At 36.9% G+C, this 21,681-nt stretch overlaps 1 protein-coding gene across 10 annotated transcripts in view; it reads left to right on the top strand.

The window, feature by feature from the left end:
• The window catches only part of LOC134226350 (uncharacterized), a 34,893-nt gene extending 17,946 nt beyond the window's left edge, over window positions 1-16,947 (top strand). For 7 of the 10 annotated variants that reach the window (XM_062707078.1, XM_062707072.1, XM_062707074.1 and 4 more), the window contains exons 3-4: window positions 16,224-16,498; window positions 16,577-16,947. In XM_062707078.1, coding sequence (XP_062563062.1) covers window positions 16,224-16,498; window positions 16,577-16,660 — 359 coding nt within the window. In that variant the 3' untranslated portion in view covers window positions 16,661-16,947. The remainder of the gene's footprint in view (window positions 1-16,223; window positions 16,499-16,576) is intronic. The other 3 variants (XM_062707080.1, XM_062707076.1, XM_062707079.1) reach the window with 3 other exon arrangements.
• Window positions 16,948-21,681: the final 4,734 nt, after the last annotated feature.

Genomic DNA, 21,681 nt, shown 5'->3' with positions numbered 1-21,681 from the left:
GTCTCCTATAGCTCCGTGTATGGGTCCACTGACTGGCAGCCGTTCGCTGTGGGATGCCACCCAAACATGTGCTGCGTGTGTGCCGCCTTGCTCCTTTCTTGAACATCGTTTGCCTAAGTTGGGTTGCTTCTTGGGAGTAATTTCTAGTGCACGTATTAAGCTGACTCAGATTCAGTGGAAGGGTTGAAATCGGTACCAATAAGGGGAAGCATTCTTTGGATAGGTATTTTTTATTTCATGTGCTCCAAAGCATATGTTTGAGAAATTCCATGTAAAACTAATTGGGAGCATCCATAAACTACGTAACGCTCAGATGGGGATGGCGTATGATTCATACAGAAAGTGTGACATAGGGAGAAAGATGTTTAAAATGACCAGTTTTGCGTTACGTACTTGATGCATCCTATACACGTATTCCCCACGTAAAATCCGACTCTAGTGGACATACCATATTTGAAAACTCGATTTGTGCATATGATGCCCAACATGTGAAAGATTTTAACCCATGATAATCCCTTTTTCAGGATAATTTAAATAGGGGGAATGACGGCTTTGGCAGGTTTTGTTCTATTATTGGCAGGGGGTTTTTATGTCTGACTATGCTCAAATTTGGCCTAAACATTCATTGCATATCAAAGAACATTGTGGCCAAATTTCATAAAATTTGTTCGACAAAAACCCCCCTGCCAATAATATAACAAAATCTGCAAAAGCCGTCTTTCCCCCTAATTAAACTTATATTCAACTTATAACTTTTATTCTGCATATTATAACTTTTTTGTTGTTTGACAAGATAACTCGAGATTTTCGGGAGCCTCTTCGTAATAATGTAGAGATTCTACGCGCTGTTAATAAGTGACATTGGATGACTACAGCGCCACCTAGAGGTAATAAAGTGGATGGGATGCATTTTCCCATACATTCAGTCGATTTTTCCCATACAAACTTCATGCTCGCAAGCATTCACTTAGACTTGTTGGATCTGGCTGAAGTAGCAAGAAACTTTACTTTCAAGGAGTATACATTGGGTTTAAATGATTTGGTCTACCATACCCTTCATTATTCATTTACATTGAGAATCGGGATCTAAAGATCCTGACTATTTAGATATATTGCGTTATTGGACAAGGTGTTAGGAATTTGCTCCACTAGAGGACGATAATGTTTACATAGGTCCTCAGTGATCAGAGAAGGTTCATAGAGCCCATGCGTAGGCCCAGGAGCTCAGACTGAATGGTCTACCAAGAGAACTACGCCTGGTACAGAAACGATATGAACCTATCATGTCCATTCGGGTTCATAGAGCCCTTGGGAGCAAAAAACTTTACTTTCAGGGAGTATACGTCTCGATAAAATGATTTTGAAATTTTAAGTATGGGGCAGGGCCGTTTGGTCGAAAACTATACAGCCGAATGAAATTTGGCCAAAAACCACTAGGCTGAAAGTTGTTTAGCTGAATATACCATTTGGCCGAACAGACCATTAGTCCGTCATATGGACGAAAGGGTCATACAGCTGAATAGGTCATCTGGCCGAATAGGTCATTTGGTCAATAGATCATTTGGCAGAAAAAGTCGTTACGCCAAAAAGAGCATTTGGTCGGGAACGCCGTTTGGCCTTGATTGTCGTTTGAAAAAAAAAAAGGACCACTGCGAATAGTGAGAAGTGATAAATGAAGAGCGAGTGAGAGGCCTCTCTTTTCGCCCTTCCCACTTTTCACAATGAAAAGTGAGTAATAAGGAGTTAGAAGTAAGAAGTGAGATATCTTGTTCACATATGTCCCTCTGCTAATCTTCAGTTTATATTAATTTCAAACTTGCCGCTCGCTTGCGGTGTCAATCGAATCGTCAATCTACTCCCTTTCGCTTTGAGTAGTATAATAATAACCGGAAAAAGGCAATAAATTAATTTTTCACAGTGAGAAATGAGTAGTGCGAAGCGAGCAGTGAAATGTTTCACTTCTCACTTCTTACCTCTCACTGCGAAAATGGAGTGCAAATATGAGACAGTCTCAACAGTCTCAATTCTAACTTCTCATTCCTCATTTCTCACTTATTACTTCTCACTGTGGAAAGTGAGAAGGGGACGCCTCTCTTCTCACTCATAATTTATTACTTCTTATTTCTCACTTTTCGCCGCAAGAAGTAGGAAATGATGATTGAGAAGTGAGAAGTGAGCCGTCGAATGACCTATTTGGCCAAATGACATTCGGCGATGTAACTTACTGGGCCAAACGATCTATTCGACCGAAAGACCTGTTCGACCAAATGACCTAGTCAGCCAAATGACCTATTCAGCTAAATGATCTATTCGGCACAAATGGCCCATTCGGCCGAATGGGGAAGGGCCGTTTGCAAAAATACCGTTCGGCTGAATGCTATTTGGCCGAAGGCCACTAGGCCGAAAGTTGTTTGGCTGAAATAGCCGAAAAGATCATTTGGCCGAATAGCCATTTGGCCGAAAAAGTCATTTGGCCGAATGAGTTATTTGGCCGAACAAGTAATTCGGCCGAGTAGGTCGTTTGGCCGAATGTGTGATTTGACGTCTCACATCTCACTTCTCTCTGTGAAAAGTGAGAAGTAAGAATTTATAAGTGATGAGTGAAAAGAGAGGTGACTTCCCTCTAACTTTGCTCATCTCACTTTACGGAGTGATATGTGGTAAGTGAGAAATGGGAGGTGAGAAGTGAGAAGTGAGTCGTTTCACTTTTCACTCCTCATCTTATACTTCTCACTGTGAAAAGTGAATAGTGCGAAATTAGTAGTGGAACGTCTAACTTCTCACTTTTCACAGTAAGATGTGAAAGATGTGGAGTGAGAACCCGAGCAGCACAAGTCAGACAAAAATGGTTACCACAACTTGATTGTGACTGAATCCGGTCACATATGAGTTGCAACAACCTATATGGAACATGTGTGCTGCTAGAAAAGTGAGTAGTGAGACGTCTCACAACTGACTTCTCACTCCTCATTTCTCACATCTCACTGTGAAAAGTGTGATGTGAGACGTCTTACTACTCACTTCTTGCTTTTCACTTTTCACAGTAATAAGTGAAAAATTCCTTATTTTTCACTTCTCACTGTAAAAAGTGAGTATGGCGAAGTGAAGAGTGAGACTTCGCACTACTCATTTCTCACTTTTCACAGTGAGAAATGAGGAATGAGAAGTGAGACGTCTAACTTTTCACTCATCATTTTACAATTCTTACTGTAAAATGTGAGAAGCGCAAAGTTAGTAGTGAGACGTCTTATTCAGATAAATGTCCTATTCGGCCAAATGACTTACGGTCAGATGGGTTTTGGCCTAATGCAGCAATTCTCAACCAGGGGTACATGTACCCCTGAGGGTACCTCGGGCAAAAATGCGTAATGGCGGATGAATTACAATTTCAATCAAAACTTATTGATAAAGTTTTGTTAATTTTGTATTTTTTTTATTTCAAAACTTTGTCCTGTACATAATATGCATGGCGATCAGTAAATCATGGCCTATTAATCCCTGCCCTCTACAACCAGTACAATGGATAGAGGGCTGTGGGACAAAAGATCAAGAGGGCAAAACCTCAAATGAACAGATTTTAAAAATCTTCTGTGCAATCTACCTGATCAAAACTGCATGTTGAATAATATGTTAAGAATATGATTTTTAGCTAAAATCTAGATTCTACAGATTTAGAAGCCTCCATTTGAGAGACATGAAGGCTTTTACCCGAAAAGCTCAGCTGCTTCGTTGCAAGAAAATTGGAAGCATCTTTCTACGCTTCTCGGAAACCTCCTTCCAAGCAGCTCGGAGGACTCCTTTTAAAAGGTTCAGAAACCTTTTTTTTTTCAAGAGGCCCGGAAGCCCCATTTCAAGTGACCCGGAAGCCTCATTTTAAGATGTTCGGAAATTTTCTTTCAAGAGGCCCGGAAGAATCTTTTCAAGGGGCTCGGAAGGCATTTTTCACCAGGCTTGAAAGCCATCTTTTAAAAGGCTCGGAAGCATACTTTCAAGAGGCTTAGAAGCTTTCTTTCTAGAGGCCGGGAAGTTTTTTTTGAAACTTTCTTCTTTAAAGTTTTTTTTTTTCTTCTTCTTTTAAAAACTCGGAAAGCTCTTTTCAAAAGGCTCGGAAGACTCCTTTCAAGAGGCTCGGAAGCCCTCCTTTAAAGAAGCTCGAAATTCTCCTTTCAAGAGGCTTGGAACCGTACTCTCGAGAGCCTCAAAAGCGTCCTTTCAAGATACTCCGAAGCCTCATTTCAACCTCAAAAACCTTTTTAAAAGTGGTTTGGAAGCATTCTTCCATCCAAAAGGCTCGGAAGGCTCTCTTTAAAAAGCTTGGAAGGTTTCTTCCAAGAGGCTCGGAAGCCTCCTCTCGAGTGGTTCGGAAACCTTTTTTCAAAAGGCTCGAAGCCTTCCTTTAAGAGGCTCGGAATTCTTTTTTCAAGAGACTTGGAAGTGTTCATTTAAGATACTCCGAAGCCTCCTTTTAAATGGCTTGGAAGCCCTCTTTCAAAAGATAGGAAGACTCCCTAACAGCACAAATCTTACTGCTTTGGTTGTAGCAGCACTTATGTGACTCGATTTGGTCGTATATGAGTGTAAGACAAGTGTACTACTCGGGCTGTTTTGAAAAGCTCAAAAGCTTCCTTTCAAGAGGCTCGGAAGCCTCCTTTCAAAAGGCTTGAAGCCTCCCTTTACGAGGCTCGGATTCTTCCCTTCAAGAGGCTTAGAAGAGTCCATTCAAGATTCTCCAATGCCTTCTTTTAAGTGGCTAAAAGCCGCCATTCAGAGGGTCGGAAGGCTCAAAAGTGTTTATTCAAGATACTCCGAAGCCTTCTCACAGGGGGCTCAAAAGCCGCCATTCAATAGTCTCGGAAGACTCTTTTCATGAGGCTTGGAAGCCTCCTTTCATGAGCTAGAAAACCTTCCATCAAGATGCTCGGAATCCTTTTTTAAGAGGCTTGGATTCGTATTTACAAAACAGCTCAGAAGCGTCCTTTCTAGATACTCAGAAGTCTTTTTCAATACGCTCGGAGGCCTCCTTTGAAGGTATTTAGAAGCCTTCTTTCAAGAGACTCGGAACCCTCTTTTCAAGGGGCTCGGAATTCTTTTTCTAAGAGGCTTGGAAGCATACTTTCAAGCAGCTCAGAAGCGTCCTTTCTAGATGCTCGGAAGCTTCCTTTCAAATGGCTAGAAAACCCACTTTCAAGAGACTCAGAAGTCTTTCTTCAAGATGCTCGGAAGGTTCTCTCTGAAGAGACGCGAAATTCTTCTTTCAAGATGCTCGGAAGCTTCCTTTCAATACGTTCGGAAACCTTTAATAGTAAAAAAAAGTTCTGTAGTTCGATTTATGAACTTAATTTGAATTGAAAAGATTCAAAGTAAATGAAAATTTCAGAAATTATTTATGGAAAGCCATATATTCCGTTAGTTTTCAGGCCCATTTTTCATATATCGATTATTTTCAGTTACAGCGAAAAACATACCTCAATTAATGCAAAAGTTTGAAGGGGTACCTTTTAAGAAAAAACGAGCAATGGGTAATGTTTTCAACCTAACCGCGAGTAGACGTAGGACTTGTATAAACGTAGCGTATTTATATTTAACTTCTAACTTTTGGGTCTATGGAGTTTGATTATAGTATTGATATTGGAAACGACAAACTGCGTAGAATTATTAGCAATTTGTTTATTCAAAACTTCTGGAAATAAAAATTATAATTAAATACGTAATTAGAATTGCTTTATTTCTAACTATTAGGACCTTATTTACTCAAGCAAATGTAGGGCCTTTATTGATTTCTTATTGATGATAGTATTTGAAGTTTAAAAATTCTATTTAAAATTTTTTCAAACTTGGGCAAAATGTGCTATTTTGAGGGTTAGCATATCCCGTTTTCCAAACAAAGAAATACAGCATCAATTCCTTTGTTTTTTTTGCCAACTGCTGAAAAAATCACAACAATAAGAAACAAGTCAAGGAGCAGTAACCCTACTAAAATAGAGGAGGTACTGCTAATACATCAACGAAACATTATTTAATGTTTTGATTCCAAACTCCGTTCGGCCTCTCTGTTGACTGGATGGAGACCGAAATAAATCACTTGGAAATGCACGCGTAACCCTTTAGCTACACGTGCACCTTCTTCGACGATCACGAATCGCCTTAGACAGCCACTTAATCCACAGTGGGAATGACGCGGGAGGATATAAAAAACTCACTTTTGTGTGAGAAAAAACTCCACTGTTTTGAAAAAATAACTGCCTGCGATGGAGACACGGACATTCACATCCGGCTGCTTCAAGCGATCGGCAAAGAATGAATATAACATGTAAATAAAAAGTACCGAATTTGTACACTTTTTGACTATTTACTAAAACTGCAATATCTCAGCCCCAGAACAACATGTCTTGGATATTTTTTTATGAAAATACTCCTTATAAATAGCTCTTCGTAGTATGTAAGTTGTTCTGAACGAGAAAAAAATATTTTTTGTGTAAGGATGAAATAACTACAAAAATTAGTCAAAAAAATGCGCTTTTTTCGTTGTTTAAAAAGTTCTTCTGACTGTAAACACGTATAATACTAAAAACTAATTCATGGAGAATATAGGCAAATATCCACAGAAAAATAAAAAAATATAAATCGAATGGGTGACCCTGACCTAAAAAAAGCTCATTTTTCAAAAATCGATCTGTCGCGACCTCTAAACGATTTTTTAGAAATTCGGTTTGTTCTACAAAAATTATCCAGACAGGTATATCTTTCATTTCAGGGTTGAGCACCATGACTTTTCGAACATCGATTTTTTTGGGACACCCTAATTTACATGTAATACAGCGAAATTTTCTAATCTAAAATGGATATTAACACTATTGCTGATTGTGCATCGTTAATTGCTCATGCCTTCTGCAAATAAATGAAAATAATTATTTTAATCAAATTTTTATTTTATTCAGTGTAGTTGATCTTTTTTGCTGGAGAATCAGAACTGTAATAGTACAACCATGGTTTAATGTTAGTGTCGTTAAGTATCAAGCACAACTTAACATATGGTCAGTCATATGACATGACTCGTACCCATCCCGGGATCATGTGGATTATGAAACCAATTACTTTTCGTGGATGAGCGGCCAAATCTCTCTAAGTTTATGAGCGATGCGATGGGCGGTTGCATCCATCGCAACCAACACCACTGCATCCGACCATCATCAAGCACAGAATGACAAAAAAAAATGCGCCCACTTCTTTCATGCATATTCGCAGACCCACCGGCAGTTCTACCGCTGGTGACTGCATGCTGTCGCTGTGTAGGTGAACACAGCGAACAAACGAACGAAACAAAAAACGCGCAAGCAAAAAGCACGCCAGTACGCGCTGCTGTCACAAATTGTAATGACTCGCACACGGCACGCACTGCTTCTTTTATACACAAAAAAAATCTTCCGGTAGACCCGAAGGCCCGTGACATACCGCATTCTGATGTCCGTGTTAGGAATGCACGAGATTGGTTACATATGAAATTTTTACTGGCTTTGACAAGAATTGAAATTTTCAATAGTTTATCGTTAAAAATCTCAAGTTTCAATGAAATAGGCAAAATGGTGGAGAGTGTCCGAGTCGATTGATATATAAATCTTGAAAATCCATCGAAAGATAAAGGCGCTAGTAACGTTCAAAATCTTCCCTTCCAGCGTAACGCTCTCGATTTCCAAAAATCTAAATGACACCCAGTATAGTAAAGAAAGACGTAAGTCCTACGTCAAAATCAACATGAAATTCTAAATAAAATGCTTTTAAATTCATAAAAGGGTCTTAGGACTAGGATATGAAAAAAAGTGGCAGTGTTCCAGAAAAAAAACTCTCCAATTCCTAAAACAACCTAGGTTCAAAAATAGTCACTTGTCATAAGACGAGTTAATACCATCCCATTGAATTCCACCACTTAATTGTATCTTGACAGATACGTATTTCGACCTCAAATGTAAGGCCGTCTTCAGTGTCTCGTACTTGACTCGACTCGCAAGTCGAGTCAAGTACGAGACACTGATGACGGCCTTACATTTGAGGTCGAAATACGTATCTGTCAAGATACAATTAAGTGGTGGAATTCAATGGGATGGTATTAACTCGTCTTATGACAAGTGAAGACATTCCACTAAAAAGCTCAAAATAATTTTCTTATCAAAAATAGTGTTATAATAACGATTGAAATTGAATTCCAATACAAATCCAAACCCTTTCAAGAATGATGGGTCATATATGCCCAGCGTTTTAGATTGTCTATAAAATCACAAAAGAGAGCTAGGCCACCATTTTCTTCAGTAAAATTGTTCATCTAGATATTGGCTTTACAGAAAAAATATGGGAGCTCAAATTTGACTGACCATGAAAACTCAGATATCCGAAACCTTGGGAAGATTTCGATTCTAAGAGTGTGTAAATAAAGTTTAAATGTTTGAATCATTCTAAACAGATGGGTGGTCAGATAAGATGGGTCATCCTGAACGTTAAGCCAGTGATTAATATTCAGGAATACGAGATGATCAAGGTACTTCAAAATGCTCTCAAGTTCAGCCCACGAATCTACCAGATCAATCAAGACATTTGCAAAGTTCTCATCATCAGTAAATACCCAATCCGATGAAATAAGCATATGATCCTAATTTCCATTAACATGAGATCCAAGAGACAAGGTACCCAAAATTATCTTGAGTCAACAGCAAGTTGCACAATGACTATGAGGTTTGTTCGCAAACTGTTTTTGTAGGGCCTTAGAAGCACTGGGTTCACGGACTTGAGTAGTTCAAACATTACGACTTCCAGGACGTTTTGTATAACCTAAAAAGTCTGTAGTAGCTTGTATAAATAATAATTGAAGTCATATCAACCCAATGGACCTACTGGGATATTATATCATACATCATTCATAAGTTGGTTAATTGGATAAATCGAATGATCCGAACTCCAAAATAATAATTGGTCTATAATACATTCATTCCTCTATGAGTCGCTTATGAAAGGACCATTGACTGAAGCATATTCGAGATTCTTAGTAGGGGAAGGTGGGTAGACTTGATCCCCGGGGAGACTTAATCACCCCCTGTTTTATCGAAGACTAAAGTAGTTTTGTTCTAGCGTATTTTTTAGTATTAATCCTCTAGACAAATTACCTTTATCTGGTGAGTTTTTTTTTTGGGTTGGCAACCTTATTTATTCTGCAGGGCGGCTTGTATGTTTTGACCTTCCTAAAGATTTTTTTATTGGCCAAGCAAAAGTTGAATAATTTTTCCTAGCAATGACCAAATGCTTTCATTTTTTCACAACACAAAGTTATAAATACGCTAAATGATCTGTACTGACAAAAATGTAAACATTCTATCAAAGTTTTATGATATTTGGATTTGATGTTATTGCCTCAATATGGGGACAATATAAGTCACCCATACAAAAATTTGGCGAAAAAATTCAAAAAAATATAAATCTATTCTCAGGCTTCTATTTTTTCGTAAATTTGACAGATTTGATGAAGGGTTGTCAGGAAAAATTATTTATTACGTAGATATCATAAAAAGGGGATCAAGTCTCCTCAAATTTTAAAATTGCATGTGCTGTCAAATTCAATAACAAAAATCGTTCACGTGTATGCACAGCCATTCGAAAATTCCGCGTATTTTGAAGGAAAAATATTTAAAAAAAACCTGAGGGCACCTTTCTAATTTTATCAAAGCAAGTTCTTGGAGAGGGATCAATTTCCCCCGAATATTTTAAAAGTCGATTTTTGACAGCACTCCAAAAAATCGATTGTGTATCAATAACAACAATAATTTAAGGACTGTCATACATCAGCAAAGTTAAATACTATATTTCTTAGAGAGTCTGTGTAGAAAACGCGTATGTTTATTCATTTTTGGCTGTGATACATCGGGAATATAAAAGGGGATCAAGTCTACCCAGTCTCCCCTATGGTATCATTGGCTTCCACGAGTCGACATCAAAATAAAATTTCAATGAAGAATTAGAAATTTTGAGAGATGAGCCAGCTCTGGATTGAAAATCTCTTTAGTAGAGAAAAATAGAAATTTTCCATAATAAAATAGGAAATTGCCAATAAAGAACAATAATACACACAACAATAATAAATTAGCACTTGTAAAAGCAAAAATTGCAATTATGAAATAAGAATTTTCCATAAAGAAATCAAAATGTTCAACGAAAAAATACAAAATTTTCATGAATAAATCAATATTAGCAATGAACAATTAAAAAAAAATATAATTATTTATTTCTAATATTGATGATTCTGAAAACAATACTGAAATTTGTACAAGATTGCTACTCAAAAAAAAACAACAGTAGGAGGTTTTATTTGCATCTCTAAGATTACATATTAACTTTGTGATTCTCTGGTAAACTTTTCGTTGTAGGAGTTCAGTTCAGATGCTTCGCTGAGGTTAATATCTTAAGAATTTTCAGTAGCTCCAGAGCTATGGAAGGTCCCAAATACTCTAAGGAATCTATAGGGATATTCAGTGATGAACTTTATAGTTATTAAAAAAACACTAACAAAACAATTTTAAAAAAATTAAAAATATAGGGATATTTTGGAAAATTTCTAAACCATTATAAATTTTTCTCAAAATTTTTATAAGATATTCGCGAGTCCACATTATTTTGTATCCTCCTGATGCATTTAAGGTGTGCGAGTTCTAGATATCGTAATACTTGATACACATTACAACATGATATTATATGTGCAGCTCAAAACCGAATTTTTGAACTCACGACAATCAATTTTTCTCCTACTAGTCGCAAGTTTTATTACTGCGCATCTGGTGCGCTGTATAGCGCATCTGGTTGCGAACAATGTGCACCAGTTGCGCAATGATGCGCTATAAGTTGAATGCGAATAAAATCGGTTTTCGCGACTTCGAAATTCGATTTTCAACTGGAATCATAATAACATAATCAAAATTCGACTTCATGAAAATTTATAATTTCCATGCTGGGTTTAATTTAATTTTGAATCAATTGAAATTGTTCATCTTCAAAATTGATCGGATTAACCATATGTTTTAGTTACATAAGGTTTTTTTTTCAAATTTTTGTACTTGAAAAAAAAACCACGTGGTCAAAGGGGGGGGAGGGGGGGTCTGCCAAATGACCACGAAAAGCCACAGGGGGGGAGGGGGGTTGAAAATCTTCAAAAATATGACCACGTGGTTTCTGGATGCCCCCTAATATAGATAATGCAAAAAACGAATAAAAAAATCCGCTGTGAAAATAATTTTGTTTAATATTTTTAGAGTCAAATAAGGTCGATGCCCTCCCTAGATTTTTTTTCTCTAAAATAAAATTTTGACGCGACAATAAAAAAAAATCGGAAAATTATAAGGATTTTCAAAATATTCTTTAACAAATCCGAGGAGGCTTTTGATTTTTTTTTTCATTTTAATATTTATTTTTTATTACCCCCTCCCCCTTGACCTTTCCGGCATCAGTAGGGCATAATTTTTATTAAATGTAACGGGCTTTGAGCAAAACCAGCAATGCTCATTTTGAATATGAATCTGAAACATTTATTTGCCCAGCAGCTATTTTAGATTCAGACACCTGTCTGATTCAGTCAACTGTCAAAAACTTAAAACTGGCAAAACGCTCAGTTATATTTTCTGCAGATTTGAACCACCAATGAATCACGAGTTTCAAATATTTTGGTTTATGAATGTGGCATTTTATCTACGGATCAACCCACTTTGCAATTACGACGCCTTTCTTGGCAGCAACATAATGATTTCAATTAATTTAAAATTTTAAAAACATGTGTTGGGGAAACAAACGAGTTCGTTCTATTTTGCTCCAGATTCAAAGTTGAATAGTGATCGTAAATTTAAAATGAAACTGAATCACTACTGATTTCATTCTACATAATTGTTACCCAAATGCCATAAGGAAAATGTGACTTAATTTTACAAAAGGGCATAGGTAAGTAACATCATTTTGGATCTATTCACCATTTTCAAAAGTATGCCCCTCACCATAAACAACGTGAAAATATTCATCGCTTAATATCGTTCAATATTACTAACAAATTTCAAATTGATTAGATCTGTTCACCATTTCGAAAAGAATTTGAGAAATTTTGAAAACATTTGCTAAGGTCTGTTGGAAATATTACTTTTTTAATTTAAAGTAATTTTTTTACGTTGTTATGGTGAGGGTCATTTTTCATCCATCACAGCCTTGGAAGATAAACGAAAATCGTGACTGCTAGATGAAAACCTTTTTTTCGTTTCATCACTTTTTCACAAATTCTTTGGTGCGCTGCGGTGGGAGTTGAACCTTATTAATAATATCCCTGGAATGCGCTGACTCTAGCAACATTTTCACGCTCTCTGCATGTAGGCTAGAGTGATTCAAATTTTGAATTTTTCGCTTCCTTATGCTTAAACGATGCCATTTAATATTCAAATAGTTTTCCTAAATTTTCAGCTAATTTGGTTGTAATTTGACTGAGCACATGCAGTTTGAAGTTTGTATGAAAATTACTATGAAAACAGTAACTTTTGTGGAAAACCGTTTCGCAGCGTTGCCCACTAAGCTTAAAAATACATGAATACACTGCCAATATAGACCATTTAGCCAGGAAACAGATCGTCTTTGTTGCGAAACCATTTGATGCTGGCATGAAAAGTTATTACGGAAATACTGAATCGTGTGAAATTAAATTTAACATGTAAAAGAATAACATCAATATCAATAAAGAGCATTTTTGTTTTCTTTATAACTTTACTTACAACAGTCAGATCCTTTCGCAACAACCACTGACTTTTAGCTTAAAAAGCATTCTACAAAGATCAAATATAAATTATATTCTAATAGTTTATTGGCCAACTCAGGAAATATTCTTTCACGTAAGTGGCGTTTTCCATAGCAATTTCCGTACAATCTTTAGATGACGCGTGCACAGTCAAATTACATCCAAATTAGCTAAAACTTTAGGAGGTCTATTAAAATGACAAAACCAATCGTTTAAGCATAGGGGAGCGAAAAAGTGAAAATTTGAATCACTCTAATGTAGGCATTACGTAGGCTTACAGTGGCCAAACGTCTCGGATTATGTGGAACAGTGGCACAGTCTACTTGTCTCGCATTTCCTGGTGCCCCGGAAAACGTTCCGTATTCCATGATGAATCTGTAAAACCGTTATTTCCGCAGCTCAGCAAAATAAAGAACAAATTTCCGTAAAAAATATGGTTATTTGCTGATTTTAGCAATAAAATGAAAGCTAGGACATGATATAACAATTCAATCGAGACTGCCTTGTTACTATTCAGTCGGTAGCTCTGAAAAGGTGATCGCCAGTGTAAACTAATTAATTTAGCACAGAATCTTCCAAATAGGGGTCCCGTGGCTTTATAAGCGGATGGTCATGGGTTCGATTCCCAGCAACCACCCCCCCCCATCAACCTCTCGTCAATCGCCAGAAGTGCAGCAATAGTACGGCGTAATGGGGAACGCGTCTGACCAACACAGCTACCGTCTGACCAGCACAGCGACTGACAATCTGACCCTCTTTTCGGAGGCATACCTCCAACGGACTCGATACATGGCAAACGGAACAAAGCATCTACATGGGCTCACAATATGGACCAATGAACGGACGATGATATGGACAATAGGTGGTCATCTAAAAATAGATTCTGTGTGGATTCAGAAACGAGAATACCACAGTAGATTCGGCACAGTAGCGGTCGTCGAACACAGAGTGCCTACTAAATACATGAAGGAATAAATAAAGAATCTTTCAAATACAGGTTGGACTCGATTATCTCTGTATAGATTTTATTTTCACTCCGAATAATCGAATCACAATAAAAAATTAAATCTGCAATTAAAAAACCTATGTTTTATTTTACTTGCAGCGGTGTAGTCAGATATTATTTAAAAAAAAAAAACTCTGAATAATCCACCTGCGGCTTTCTGGTGTATTATGGAAAAATAGTATTTTTGCCATAACTTTTGAGTCCTTAGTCCGATCCAGCCAATTTTCAATATGAAATGATAAGACAGGATTTTCATTTGAATGCAACTTGATCGTTGAGAATACGTGCAAGAAAAAAAAATGTCTGGACTATTTATACGCTTTTTGTACATTACTTACATGTACTTTGGTCATTACTTATTTTATGCCAACAACTCGAACGCAGACATTTACGATTATTGCTAAATATTAACTGTTAAAAGCAGCATCACGTCCAAACTAACAACAAGCTGCCCTACGAAAAACGCACCGCACCGGCACGATAATGACAGAAAATCGGTACGATTTTGAAGCATTTGAATAATCTGGATCTGATTCTGATCATATATAGATTTCCATTATATACGGAAACAAAATTATTACAATTATTTTTACTTCACTGAACATATAATAATAAATATTATTTAAATTAACAAATATGCATTACGTTTTATACTTAAACACTTTTAACAAAACATCGAAGAAATTTTCAAGCGGAAAGCTAAAGGCGTTTCTGTTGAAGATACAGAATTGTATTACGTAGTGAGATTAAATGAAAGAATTTATATGTATAAAATATTGAGTGGAATTTGATTGGCTTCATTGTGCGGTGCAGCCGAATTTTTTTTATAACATAGAAATTGGAATTGTTAAAAATTAATTTCGAAATTCCGCGAAATTCCGTTAAATTTCGTTAAAAGAATGATTTTTCTGTCGAAATTTTTTAAATTTAACGATACGAAACGAAATCAGTAAATCAGATTTCGCCATACTAAAATTCCGCGGAATTCCGCGGAATTTCGTTTCGAATGCCCTAAAACGAAATTTTTCGAAATACCGCATATGCTTAGTAAGTATCCTCCGTCGTTCAAATGCCCGCGTTTGGCTGGACTTTAGAGCAGAATGTTGGAGAATAGTTCGCTAAAAATGGTTCTCGATAATGATTCGTCAAATACAAAATAGTGAGTTGGTATCTATAGATAAGCTATAGACCGAGCTAAAATTAGGCAACTGTTACGTACTGCACAAACTAATTCGGTTTTATAAATTAAAAAAAAATCAAATATGAACCTTAATCATGAACTTAATTTGAAATTAAAAGTTCAAATTAAGTTTAAATTAAATTCAAATTAAGGAATGAACCACACTACATCCCTGCACGCCACAGGGAAACGCTCCAGAAGACGGCCTTGCTCTATTCGTTTTCTGCATACTCCCGCACTTTGAAGCATTTGCGCTATCTACAGGCACGGCCTGCCGTTCCCATATGTGCCGCTCATTTATTTTTCGCTTAGCAAAAGATTACGGCATCTGTCTAGGAGAACGCAATAAAAAGAGGTCAATTGATTAGCATAACAGTGTGCCAAGGGAGCACGCTCTTACTTGGTCTATAGCCTTTGGATACTGTCGCCATAAAATTCATGGGAGGGTACTGGATGGACTGATATTGGAAAATGATAACTCAGCTGTCTGTCATTCGGGACAACAGCATGCCAGTTCCCGGCGAACAAACAACGTACACCCTGCAACGAGTCTTATAAACATTAGGGCGCATTCGTAAATGTATAAAGCCGGCTGCTTTAAACCTGAAAATGTTTAAGGGTACTTCCCAGGCGATAATCGTGTAAGCATTTCAGTTTTCACAATATTTCAACGCCGTCATGAAGCTGCATTTAACGAAATATTTAACTACATGAACATTAATCACAAACCTTGGCTATGGCGGAAAGAAGTATTACCAGTATTATTACGTTATTTAAACATATTAAACTATTGACCAACTTCTAAGGTGCCTTCGTCTAAATGTCTAAATCAAAGCAATGTTTCAATTGAATAACTTTTAGACCATTTGGTAATATTTAGCTGATTCACCTTGCTGGAAATAAATCACTCAACAAATATAGCAGTTAACGATATGATTGCTTGCTGAAATGAACTACGAGGTTCAATATTCCTTCAAACTACATTTGTGGCACGTTGTGCCTAGATTAGACACGTGATTCTCTTTTACTCTTATCGAAGGCTCCTCACACCACACCGGACATCATATCCCAGACAAGGTTGGGCAAACTTTTGTCAAATAAAACGTGCCACGCATTTCCAAACTAACCGGAATTTCTCTCCCTCTGCACCCATATTTATTTGATTACGTACATATCCTCTTCATTGTTTCTCAAACAACATCCATAAAGTTTACCCTTCTCCGGAACTTTCTTCACAGAGAAACATTATGGCTGCTACAAGGTTGGCATCCTGTTCTCGGTAGTCATCATACTGCTGCTGTTGCTGGGATGCGTGCCGGTGTTCTTCCTGACTCACAACAATAACCTGATTCTGCTGATCCTGTTGGTTACGCTGATCCTGATAGGCATCGTTACGTACGCTTACTTCCGATGGCAGCACCGGAGGGCTTTGCAAATGCGACGTAAATATGAGCTGCAGAAGATGAATCTTACGCGGACCCCGAAACGACCCGATGCGAAAGGGTTGCAACAGGTATGAACTGTTTTCAGATAGTTGGCAAATCCATTTAAAACTGAGAAATAAAAATAACCATCTTATTTTTGTTTACAGCAGTCCAGTCCATCGAAAGGAAAATCAGATTCAAACAACGGCAAAATCCCTGGCTTTGAACAACCACGATATTCATTTATATAAACAGTGTAATGTAGTTATTTATATATTAATTGACCGTTCGCTTTGAAAAGACAAAAAATAAAACCTACTTTATTCGTTATAGGTATTGCTTCAAAACATATTTCCAAGTTAATGTTGGAAAAACCAAAAACCGATGTCAGGTTTCAATAAGTCGTTAATTGCCGTTGAATTGTTATGTTTCCAACTGTTACAACTCAAAGAGATTAAGTTTTTTTCCGTTTTAAAAGTAGCATAATTTGTGATTCTGAATAAACTAATATGAATTATGAACAAAAAATCAAAAAGAACGTTTTCTATCAATTTCATTGAAAGTAAGCAGCCTACCTTCCAAGAACGAAGTGTTATATGCGTAGATAATACAAAGTCGGCTAAAATGAAAAACATAGATTTTTTGTTATTAATAAAAGGGAATGGGGTTGAAACGTTGATTTTTCAGCACAACCTTATAAGCTATAGCGTTTATGAATACTTAAAACAATACGTTTTGCTACCCTTTACATATCTCGCGGTACAAAAGTCCGCCCACTTGCTGATTTGAAGTTCAATTAATGAAGTGGTTCAGATATAACTAACCATACCCTTTGTAGTCTATTCATACTGCAAGCTTCAACTATCACTTGTGGAATTGTCTATTTGTCTATTTATTTGTTAAATAATCTAACAACAAGGTCTTCACGAATGTACTAATAAAATTAAATGTATACTTATATACCGTCGTCGAGGGTGACAATGGGTCAAATGGGGGTAAGAATGGGTCACTGTTTCAAGTACTTAGAATTCTTGTAGAATATATTTAATGTGTCCAAAGGCAAAAAGACTAAAATATAAGAGATTGATTGAGAATGTCTTCGAAGCTCCGTGTAACCTGATCCTCAATTGGACTAGTGAGACCTAGACTAAAATTATGGGCACTCTCGAACTGCTGAGCAAGTTTTTGAGCCTTTTCGCCATTTGTTAATCAAATTTTATTTCCCTCTTTAAGCGCTGGAATTGGCTTTTGAGGTTTCTTAAGAATTTTTGTTAATTTCCAAAAGGGTTTCGAACTGGGATCCAACTTCGAGACATTATTCTCAAAGTTGGTATTTCTCAGAATAGCGAAACGTTTTTTAATTTCATTTTGCAAATCTCGCCAAATAACTTTCAACGCGGGATCGCGAGTTCTTTAGTATTGCCTTCTTCTCACATTTTTAAGACGGATCAGTAGCTGAAGATCGTCGTCAATAATAATGGAGTTGAATTTAACTTCACATTTCGGAATTGCAATGCCTCTGGCTTCGACAATTAAATTTGTCAAAGATACGAGAGCATTATCAATATCACTTTTGGTATCGAGAGGAATATCAACATCAAAATTCCTATCGATATACGTTTTATATAAATCCCAATCAGCTCTATGATAATTAAAAGTAGAGCTGATTGGATTATAAATGGCTTCTTGTGAGATTTCAAATGTCACAGGAAGGTGATCAGAGTCAAAGTCAGCATGAGTTATCAATTGGCCACACAGCTGACTTGAATCCGTTAAAACTAAATCAATTGTAGAAGAATTTCGACTGGTAGAAAAACAAGTTGGTCCATTGGGATATTGAATACAGTGAACTCTCCCTAACTCGATATTCTGTAACTCGATATTTTCCCTTACTCGATGAAATTCAAAGTCCATTGAATCTAGCATACTGCGTTCCCTCCGTAAGTCGATATCTCCCTTACTCGATATTCTCTAAGTCGAAGTAATTTTCCAATGTATTTTTACCTCGCTAACTCGATGTTGTCTGAAACAGTTACATGCACGATATAATTAGAAGTTAGAAGTGAGAATGAGAAATGGGAAGTGAGAAATAAGAAGTTAGAAGTGAGAAATGAGAAGTGAGATGTGAAAAGTAAGAAATGAGGAGTGAGAAGTGCGAAATAAGAAGTGATTGGTGGCGATTGAAAAATGAAAAGTGAGAAGTTTTAAGTTAGAAACTCGAAGTGAGGAGAGAAAAGTGAGAAGTGAAAAGTACCCGACCAGTATACAGTAACATATTTATATCAGATCTTGTTATTCAGTTACAGTAATTTTTTATAACAGCGGTTGTTATAAAACATGTACCATTAGTAGTTGAAATAACAAAAATTGTAACAAAATCTCTTCTAGTTTTAACAAAAATATCACTAAATATGTTATTAATTGAACAAAAATATAACTGGAATTGTTACATAAAAAGTAGTGAGAATAGTTTATTATATAACAAATTATGTTATTGAAAACGTTATGATCATCCATAATGTACGCAATTAACTTTGTCCAGCTGGTTCAACTTTGAATCTAGGTTCAAGTTATACTGGAGGTGGTACCGTTCGTTATAAACATGTTATGATGATCATAAAATTCTGTAAAATATTGCAAGTTTTGTTTTTTGTATCACATCGGGTAGTAAGGAAAAAGTTAGAAGTTAGAAGTGAAAAGTGGTAAGTGAGAAATGAGAAGTCAAAAGTGAGATATAAGAATGTATAAGTGAGAAGTGAGAAGTGAAAAGGGAAAAATGAGAAGTACGAAGCGAGAAGTGAGATGTATGAAGTGAGAAATGTAAAATGAATAGTTAGAAGTGAAAAGTTTATAATGAGCAGTGAGATATTTGAAGAAGTTTAAAGAAATTAGAAGAAGTGAAAAATGAGAAGCGAGACGTGAGAAGTGAGAAATGAGGAGTGAGAAGTGAAAAGCAAGAAGGGAAAATTATATGTTAGAAGTAAAAGTAATAAGTGAGAAATGAGAAGTCAGAAGTGAGATATAAGAAGGTATAAGTGAGAAGGTAAAAGTGAAAAATGAGAAGTATGGAGTGAGAAGTGAGATGTGTGAAGTGAGAAATGAATAGTGAGAAGTGACAAGTTAAAAGTGAGCAGTGAGAAATTCGAGATAAGAAGTGAGTAGTGGTAAATTAATAGTGGGAAGTGAGAAGTTAGAAGTGTGACATTTGTAGTGTGAAGTAGTACTGAAAAGTGAGATGTGCGAAGTGAGAAATGAATAGCAAAAAGTTCGAAACGAGAAGTGAATAGTGGAGAGAGGGAGGTGAGAAGAGAGAAGTAAGAAGTAAGTAATGGGAAATGAGGTGTGAGAAGGGAGCAGTAAGAAGTGAAAACTGAGAGCCTAGGAACGAGAAGTGAGAAACGAATTTTTTTCTGTTTCCTTCTTTTTTATCATCTTCACTCTCGTGTCTTCCTTCTATTTTATGTCTTATGTCCCTCCACTCACTTCTCACTACTCAACATCTCACTTCTCACTACCCAATTATCATCTCTCATTGCTCACCCTTTGCTTCTGTTTATCTAACTACTCATATCACACTATCCTCACTTTGCAACTATCACATCTCACTTCTCACTCCTCACTTCTCATGTCTCACTTCCCACTACTCACATGTTACTGCACATATCACGCTACTTAATACTCACTTCAATTTCTCAGTATTCACTTCTCACTACTCTGCACTCATTTCAAACATCTAATTTCTCACTTCCCAGTTCTCGCTGTTCACTATTCACTCTGAACATTTCACTTGTCAATTCACTTTATAGGAAAACAAATTTAAACTATTCGGCTAAATGGCATTCGGCCAAATATAAATATATTCTGTATCTCGATACCTCCCTAACTCGATGGTCCCTTCAATATCGAGTAAGGGAGAGTTCACTGTAGTATAATATCCCGCAGAACAATCTTCAAATCGTTCGCCTTATAAGCGAATGGTCATGGGTTCGATTCCCAGCCCCTCCACAAAAACCCTTGTCAGTCGCCGGAAGCGCAGTTCGTACGGTGGCGTTTTGGGAGGCGCGCCTAACCGACACGGCTGCCTGATGACGACTGACAAAACTGTTCTTCTCGGAGGCATTCCTCCAACGATCCTCGATGGGGGCCCTCCTTAGCCGTGTGGTAAGACGCGCGGCTACAAAGCAAGACCATGCTGAGGGTGGCTGGGTTCGATTCCCGGTGCCGGTCTAGACAATTTTCGGATTGGAAATTGTCTCGACTTCTCTGGGCATAAAAGTATCATCGTGTTAGCCTCATGATATATGAATGCAAAAATGGTAACTTGGCTTAGAAACCTTGTAGTTAATAACTGTGGAAGTGCTTAATGAACACTAAGCTGCGAGGCGGCTCTGTCCCAGTGTGGGGATGTAATGCCAATAAGAATAAGAAGAATCCTCGATAAATGGCAACCGGACAAAGCAACGATCAATGGATACACCATACGGACAAATGGACACAATGGACTCACGATGCGATAAACTGGCAAACGACAACAATAACGAATTAGGGATATCTAAAAATAGATTCTGTGTGGATTCTGTGCAGCAGAAATCCACAGTAGATCACGGCACAGTAGCGGTTAAGAACACAGAGTGCCAACCAAATAAATATACGAATAAAAAAAAAAAAAAAACAATCTTCAAATAAAATTTTACCATTGGAATTGCTTTGAGCATTATTCCATGAACGGTGTTTGGCATTGAAGTCACCAATTACGAAGAATTTTGATTTGTTGCGAGTCAGAATTTGAAGATCAGCTTTCAACAAATTCTTTTGCTGCCCATTGCATTGAAAAGGCAAGTAGGCTGCAATGAAGGAAAATTGTCCAAAATTTGTTTCAACAGAAACTCCCAAGGTTTCAAAAACTTTAGTTTCAAACGAAGAAAATAATTTATGTTTGATACGTCTATTAATGACAATGGCGACCCCACCACAGGCGCTGTCAAGACGATCATTTCTGTAGATAAAATAATTTGGATCTCTTTTAATGGAGAGTCCTGGTTTTAAATAAGTTTCTGTTATAATGGCAATATGCACATTATGAACTTTTAGGAAGTTGAATAATTCATCTTCCTTACCCTTTAGAGAGCGGGCATTCCAATTTAGAACTTTCACACAATTATTTGGATCCATTGAAACGGGGGCCGAAAACTTTTTTTTGGGTGTTCTTTATACCAACCTGAACAGCTTCAGGAATGGTATTTGGTTTGAAACTTGCAACAATCCTGGGATG

The sequence above is a fragment of the Armigeres subalbatus genome, chromosome 3, assembly GCF_024139115.2.
Source record: "Armigeres subalbatus isolate Guangzhou_Male chromosome 3, GZ_Asu_2, whole genome shotgun sequence".
NCBI lineage: Eukaryota > Metazoa > Arthropoda > Insecta > Diptera > Culicidae > Armigeres > Armigeres subalbatus.
This window is presented reverse-complemented; position numbering and strand designations above follow the sequence as displayed.